The 8,390-nt window shown below is 33.5% G+C and overlaps 1 protein-coding gene across 1 annotated transcript; it reads right to left on the reverse strand.

Annotated features, from left to right (window-relative positions):
* Positions 1–2,369: 2,369 nt before the first annotated feature.
* On the reverse strand, positions 2,370–4,035 carry LOC145123810 (putative F-box/LRR-repeat protein 23). Its single transcript, XM_079059017.1, has 2 exons — positions 3,625–4,035; positions 2,370–3,000 (listed from the first exon to the last, which is right to left on the reverse strand). Exons 1-2 carry the CDS (start codon positions 3,924–3,926, stop codon positions 2,502–2,504), a joined length of 801 nt encoding a protein of 266 aa, XP_078915143.1. The 5' UTR covers positions 3,927–4,035; the 3' UTR covers positions 2,370–2,501.
* Between the last annotated feature and the right edge of the window lie 4,355 nt (positions 4,036–8,390).

Genomic DNA, 8,390 nt, shown 5'->3' on the forward strand with positions numbered 1-8,390 from the left:
CAATTGGGTGTAGTTTCAACATTTAATATATATTTTAAAATTCTCAGTTTTTAACAATTTTTACTGTTTTTTAATATAATGTTTTTGGTGTTTTTTTCTATAACTTTTTGCTATTGATGTTGCTTACTTTTAATCTGTACCAATAATCCATATTTCAAATTCTAAACCGGTTTGACCAAATTTAGCTTTTAACCATGCACACTCCTAGTTCTTCCATGCAACTCATAGTATGAAATTTGGAAAAAAAAAAAAAAGTCCCAAAAACAAATAATTATAACAACCAAAAATAATATTACAAAAAGCGGCCTCGTATACAATATAATAAGCACATGTAACAAGACTAACCAATCCAACAAACCCAAAAAATAATATAACAAAGGGGTATTTGAATCATGTGTTAGTGGCAATTGCTTAGCATCCCCATTATCATAGGCCTTGGTGCTCTTCGCAGACTCCCTTCTTAATACAACAATCCATGTAAATACTTATAAAACGAAAGCAATATCACCCAAAACAGAGATCAAAATAATATAGGTGTCCATTTACTTGCAGGTGACAATATTTCAAGACCCTTGAACAAATTCAATATACCAAGAACAACACAAAAAATAACATCGCTTATATGACATTAGAATCCATCTACCAAAAACAACATCAAAAAACAGAAATACAGCACCAATTAGTATGCTTTTCAAATAACAGAAACAAATTCTTTGTATGATTGTATCTGTGGGGATCAAGAGCCACAACTTGACTGATTCTTTATTTTGTGTATCTAGGAATCTACTTTTTTAAGTATTACCTAAACATAAAACACAGAGCAAAAAGCTGAATTTTAACTCAATTTATGGATGTGATATAATCAGAGCACCACAGTAGCTGAAAAACTCGAAATCACCACAGATTCAATGAAAAAAAAATCAAAATTACCACAAATAGGTGGAATCAAGTGAGAAGCTGGTAGAATGAAGATGAAAGTTCGAAAATATGTATTCAAGAAACCCATACAATGCCAAAATTGAAGATGGAAGTTCAAAAATTGAAGTTGAGATGGAGTTAAAAACGAACCTGAGACGAAATCGCTGGCTGGAGAAGTGGACAGAGGGGGAGTCGCCGCCGACTGGACGGAGGCGGAATCCCCAGCTGGAACTGTGGCCGGAGATGAAGGTGCGACCAGAGATGGAAGACGATAGCCGATAGTGTCGTATTTCTTTCCCGTTGTAACTTGAGTCGTTCAGTAAGAACGAGTTTTAGGGCACAATATTTCTTTTATTATTTTATTACTATTAAATAGCAAAATCACCTTATATGGTAAATAACTTTAAAAGTATACTTATATGGTAAATAAGTTTTTAAAAAACACTCATTTGGTCAAAAACTCTACTCTCAATACCCCGAGAGTTTTGGGCATGTGTTTAGTAGGCTCTAATGGGAAGCACTCGGCAAATCCTGGACTCGGCAAACTTAGTGCCATGTAAGTCCCCAAAATGTGCTTGTGTATCAATCAGATCCGTTTGATGGTGCGGAATCTCAATCAAACGGATGATGTCAAATCAAATAGAAGAGAATGAGAAGAAGAAGATGATGAATCTTGTATGTATTGATATGATTGAAGATCCGGATACAAGATTCACACACACTAACACACACTCTCTTTTCTCTCTCTTTCTCTCTCTAGAACACCTTGAGTTTCACACACTTAAGCTCTTCTAGTGTTCATCACTCTACTCCTCACCCCTTACACCTATATTTATACATAAGAAACATGGGCTTGGTGAACATGGGACGTAAATGGGTTTATGGCCGTAAACCTGTTTACGGCCGTAAACACAACCGTAAACACGTATACGACCGTAAACACCAAGTTGTTTACAGTCCAAAACACAAAAATACATTTTCCTAGAAAAGCAAAGTATAAACCATATTTTTGACCCAACATGACACAAACTCGTCATGCCTAAGTTCGGTGGCCAAACTCGGTGGGTTTCTGCCGAGCTACTCCTCTCTCTTCTCCTTTCTTCTTCCCCACTTAGCAACCTCTTCTTCCCACCTCCATTTGTTTGGCATTACAAAGAAAAAAAAGTGTTTGGCTGAGGTGGAGCTCGGTGCACTCGCACCACTCCCCCAGCCTTATAGATGAATTACTCTCTCAACTTGTGAGACATCTGGAACAAGATATGATCAACTTGGAAAACACTCATGTTAAATGTGTCTTTATGATATATGCATAAATTCAAAGACAAAAGATCTCCAGAGTTACTCAAAACATCACCACAACAAGATTTCACTATTTAGAAACCAATAAAAAATCTTGAATTTCAATTTCTGCAGAAATAGCAAACAAAAAGGCACCGCGTTTCTAACAGAAATTAGATGAAAGTAACCCTTTTCAATAAAGCAAAATGATGTGTGCAACTCAAAAAGATCACAAAATTACCAAAAACATAGAAGCAATAACAACTTTGCATAACTGACGATGAATCTGGATCACCAACAGAGATTCAATCACTGTAATCAGGAAACAGGTCCACATCCCTAGAAGAAAGCCCGTAATCATCATAATCAAAGTCTTGAATTTCAAGAAAAAACTTAAAATCTTTGATCCTTTCCATGCAGAGACTTCTTAAATTCTCATCAAGATTAAGGTCATAACACATACGAACGGATAGAACTTCAAGGTGTGGGCATCCATTAAGAATGGCCTGGAGTCCGATGTTTGTCATATCCATATCAAACAGCTTCAAACGGCGTAACTCAGGCAAATTATTCGCAATGGCAAGAGCATTGTCATCACAGTTGATGAATGTCCTGATGAACTCTGTGCTCACCATGAAGGACTTGAGCTGAGGGCAATTCTGTCCGATAACTTCAATGTTTTGTGTGTTGATGGAGATGCTAGAAATATAAAGTTTCTCCAGCTGTGGTGCCCTTTTGACTGCCTGACTCAACCCACTGCCCGTGATATCATAGCAGCTCGAAAGGAAAAGACAATCCAGCTTACTTGAGCAAGAGCCACAGAAAAGAAATATACTTTTAGTACTTTAAAACTACTAAAACCAAATACAACTCTTGTAAAACCAACATCAATAGCTGTCGATCTACACTAACAAAATAAAACAAGAGGATCAACTAAATGCATTTTAAAATAAAAAATGAAACAAATTAAAAATAGTATTAATATTTAATATTAGTTAAATGATAACTAAATTCGATTAATAGAAGACTATTGTGACCATCAAAAGATGAACAAAGTTTAAAACCACAACCTTACTATTTGTGGTATTTTGAGGAAGTAATAACACATTTTACTCGGATTTAGTGGGTTAATATCATATTGTCAAAATTTTAAAAGAAAAATGGTTGCAATCAAGTGCTTGTTCATTTCTTATAGTCCCCGTGTCAGGAATATTAGACACATATAGTCTATACAAACATAACAGTAACACAATCCCCAAAAACGTAGATGATAATTTTTCTAAGAATATTCACACTCCTTAAACTGTTTTTAAGCATAGAAGTGTAAACTAGGAAAGGATAAATGTCTATATTTTCCACAAATGATGGTGCGTATGTGTGCAGGATAAGTATAAAATTGGATAGCGATGGGAAGGGGAAGAAACGTACCGTAGCACAACGTAATTAAGGAGTTCGTCGGTCCCAAACCCCTTGATACTGATACCGATCAGTTCCCCACAGCTGAGATCGACTGCCTGCTTAGTCAGCCTCTCGAAATGGTAATCCCCTTCCCAATCATCAACCGATTTGTGCATAAAGATAACCTTCCACATCTCGGGTTTACTGCAAATTTTCCGCCAAGTTGTACATACTTTCCGAGCGCTGTTGAGTATTTCTGCAGCAAACAATCGTTGAAGAATATTTGCCATCAGCTCGTCAGGCATTTCCAGCCAATTCGGAGATTTCTCCATAGCTGAGGACTGCTCTGCGGCGGAGGTGGACGCCTTTTTAACCAGGAAATCCGATGATTTTACCGATTTGTTTTCCCCAAGCGACGTTTCGGTTATCGAAAATTTTTTTAAGTTGTCCCTGGACTTTGGTAGACTTTGGGTCAATAGTTTTTATATTAATGTTATTTTAGAGGAAAAACATAAATATTCTTTTTGAAACATTTTATTTTAATATTGATGAAAAGATTAACAATAATACATAAGTTTTAATTCAATTTTAATAAAGAAAAGTATACGTAGGAGTGATCACATGACTATCGTTATTTTGGATGTGCCAGCTTTTGAACCATTAACCTACTTAGACTTGGTCTATACGGTGGACAACACGGGCAACGATACATGATCCATCTCTTGCAGGAGCCCAAAATTTTAGTCCATGTTATGTACTTATATTATCTAATTATTCTTTTTGTTTAACAAAAGAGTTTTATGGGCCCAAATCATCACATATTGTATTGTATGACATGATTTATTTATTTTTTTGCTTTGAAGAATTAGATCATCAACATGAAGATCAATAACTAAAGAATGAATATACTGTATCAAAATCGAAAAAAAAAAAGTTAAAAAAGTTGTCGAATGAGGAAAAGGATATGAAATGGTCAAATATTCTCCTTATAACTCTATGGATACCACATTCCACCCTCTTGAATGTTCTCAGTCCCAAGGATCTTAATGGAAAGAAATAAATGATTTTTGTTTTTAAAGGTTTAATCAATCTCAAAATTCTCACCTCTAGCTTTCATTCTCCTAAGAGGGGTTCAATTTTATGATATTTGTTTGTTTTATATCTCCATTTTGATTACATTATCCAAGGTTTATAATAGTTTCTAGATTATATTATATGTAGATTAATTTGAACTAGGAAAAGGCCCGTGCGTTGCACGGGTCATTCTTTTTAGAAAAAAATAAAATAAAGGGTAGAAGAATATAATGACGAAAATTACAAAGAATAAAGAAAATTGATTGAATTTGGAAACTTTTTAGAAAATATGTGACAAAAGTCTGAATGTTAAAAAGTTCGGGTTGATAATAGAAGAAAAAAAGTATCAAAATAGAATAATGTTGAAAAATAGGACTGTAAATGGACTAAAGAAACGGAGCACTTTTGAGAAAAAAAAACATCTAAGAAAAGTCACAACTGAATCTTTTTAGGAAAAAAATGATAGAAGAATACGGTAGACAAAAATGATAAAAAATAAAGAAAAATGGTTGTAAATAAATAAAAGTGTAAGTTTAGTGACAAAAATATAAAGAATTAAAAATAAAGTGGCAAAATTATAAGGAGGAAAAGTTTGTTGAAACTTTAGTGGCAAAATTATAAAGAAGTAAAGAAAAAGGGTTGTAAATAAGTAAAAGTGAAAGTTTAATGACAAAAATATAAAGAATTAAAAATAAAGTGACAAAATTATAAAGAGGAAAAGTTTGTTGAAACTTTAGTGACAAAATTATAAAAAGTAATAGTAAAGTGGTAAAATTATAAATCCCCAGCATTGACCAAGGGCCAAACTGCCAATTTGAAAAATTTATGTGGCAAAAATATGAAGTAGCAGAATAAAGTGGCAAAAATCAGAATAAGGAAAAATGTACTGTTGAAACATCCATGAGCTTTAATATATATATATATATATATATATATATATATATATATATATATATATATATATATATGTATATATGTGATTTTGTTTACATCATCATTTTGTTTTTCAATTTGGTTATTCTTCGCCGATTTAGAAAGTTTGTTTGTATTAATTGATAGTTGGTAATTTCAGTTTGTTTGTATTAATTGATAGTTGGTAATTTCTCATTTTGTAAGTTGTATGAATTATAAAATGAGTTTGACTTTTTTTTATTTGCATGTATTTTTATTTAACTTTAAATTTGTTGTTTTTTTATTTGTTGTTATTATAGTTATTCTGAAGTTTCAAGGGAAAAGGTTGAAAAATGAAAAACTTCGTACAACTTTAGTGATAAGGTGTTAGTGTTATGTTGCTACTTGCTAGTTATCTTTGATATTGTTATTAGTGATTTTACATCTAAAATTGTAAAAAGTATTTTTCATGATTTAATGGATTTTTAAATTTTGCTTCTTTATGGGTCCTTATTCTTTACAATATGTTTAGACTGCCCCTGAACATACTTTATGAAATTTCGCACCTTAACCATATGCTTTCGAAAAAATGAATATGTTAACTTAATATAAGATCATTAGGTATGGGCACCACAACCATGGTCAAGGTTTCCTTCCACCTCAGCAAAGAACATCACCACATATGGTGCAGGTATACTCTCTACCGTGAAGAAGAGAAAGAGAGAAAAAGGCTTAAAGAGAAGAAGAAAGATTATTTAGGTATGAACACTCCTCTTATCCTCCATACTTGGAAGGTAAAGGATCCCATCGTTGTGCAATTAAAGTTTTAAACCATTCTAAATTTGTCAACTTGGGTCCTGAAAACTAAGCTATAGCATTACAGGAACCAAAAACAAAACTACAGACACAGCGAGATAACCAATGGCTGGGTTGCATACAAAATTCTTCCACGGTCAGAAATTCTAAGATGAATCCCACATTTTTATATTGAGTCGTGCTTAAAATCTTTGATACGTTCCATGCAGAGTTTTCCTACTTTCCCACCAAGATAAAGATTACGACAATTACGAATATCTAGAGATTGAAGGTGAGGACAGCCGTTAAGAATGGCTTTCAGTCCATTATTTGTCATCGCATCATCAGACAGCTTCAAATGGCGTAACTCAGGCATGTTATTTGCAATGGCAAAGGCATGATTGTCACAGTTGAAGAATATCAGTCCAGATCTGGGGACGCTGAGGATGAAGGACTTGAGTTTAGGGCAATTCTGTCCAATAACTTCAATATCTTTTCCTTTCATACAGGTATAAATAAGGACTAGTTTCTCGAGTTGTGGTACCCTTTTAACTGCCCTAATCAACCCACTGCCTGTGACACAAACCAAACCGCACATGTAAATGCAGTTAATAAGGTGAAGACATTTAAGCTTACTTGCCCTGTTCACAAAATAAAAATAAAAATAATAATAATAATAATAATAAAAAAACATATATTTTCATTAATATGACACTAGTAATTGAATTGAAACCAAATTTGACAACAAAGTAAATGCTGTGAAAGTAAATCATACATTCATACCCCTATATATAAAAGTTTTTGTATAGATAGTTTTAATGAAATTATTAAAATATGATAAAACCTACATATCCATGGCTTCACTCGCGAACGGCAGTGATAATGTCATTTACGGATATATTAATTATTAAGTTTATTAAAACATAATTAACATCATTTAGCATAAAAATGTATCACTAAGTTAACAAAACATACCAATAGGATCACCAAATTGATTTCACAATAATCAACAAAACAGTTTACAACACTATTAGCATTAATCAAGTGATAACATGTTATCAACTGAGAATTAATCAACATTAACAACATAACCCTTGGCATCAAATCATGGAAAACTATTGAGACCATCCCAAGATGAAGAAATTCAACACCCCAATCTTACTATAAGTTGGTATTTATTGTAGGGTTTGATAAAGTTATCATAACTCAACGCATTAAACCTTATATTGTCAAAAATCAACCAATTTGGGGCAAGTAGCAACCAATATTCTTCTTCTGAAGAGCGTGTTCAATTCTATTATAGTCCGCATCCTGTAGCCAAATCAATATTCTATAAAACGAATAACACAAGCCATGAAACGTATATGATAAACTTGTACCAAATTTCGTATTTTGGATTTTTTTTTTTTAAAAAGGATAAATGCCGATTTTCCATGATTGATGAGGCATATATTGCAGGAAGAGTATGAAATCAAACAAAGATGGTAAGGGAAAGAAATGTACCGCAGCACAATGTGATCAAGGAGCTCATCGTTACCAAACCCTAAGATACTGATATCGATCAATTCCCCACAGCTGAGATCAACTGCTTTCTTAGTAAGCGTCTTGAGAATGTCCTATGTATCCCATTTATCCTGACTATTATACGATTTGTGCACAACGATGACCTTCCACATGGCCGGATCGTTGCAAATTCTCCGCCAAGTTGTGCATACTTTCCGTGAGCTCTTGAGGATTTCTACGGTACCCAGTCTTTGAAGTATCTTTGCCATCAGTTCGTCGGGCATTTCCAGCCAATTTGGAAATTCCTTCGTTTCCGACGATCGCTTTGCGGTGGAGATCGACGCCATTTCAACAACGAAGTACAGTTTGTGTGTTCTACATATACGATCGAGTAAAACAAATTACATGTTTATTTTAGGCCGGAGAGAGTCACAAACCGCTTTTTTACCACACAAAAATGAGGTTCCTTGAAGGTGTCATATTTTTTTTTTAATAATTTAATTTAAATAAACTTCATTTTTAATAAAAGAAGC

This window comes from Lactuca virosa, chromosome 7 (genome assembly GCF_052849685.1).
Source record: "Lactuca virosa cultivar CGN04683 chromosome 7, Lactuca_virosa_CGN04683_v6, whole genome shotgun sequence".
In the NCBI taxonomy this organism is placed as follows: Eukaryota; Viridiplantae; Streptophyta; class Magnoliopsida; order Asterales; family Asteraceae; genus Lactuca; species Lactuca virosa.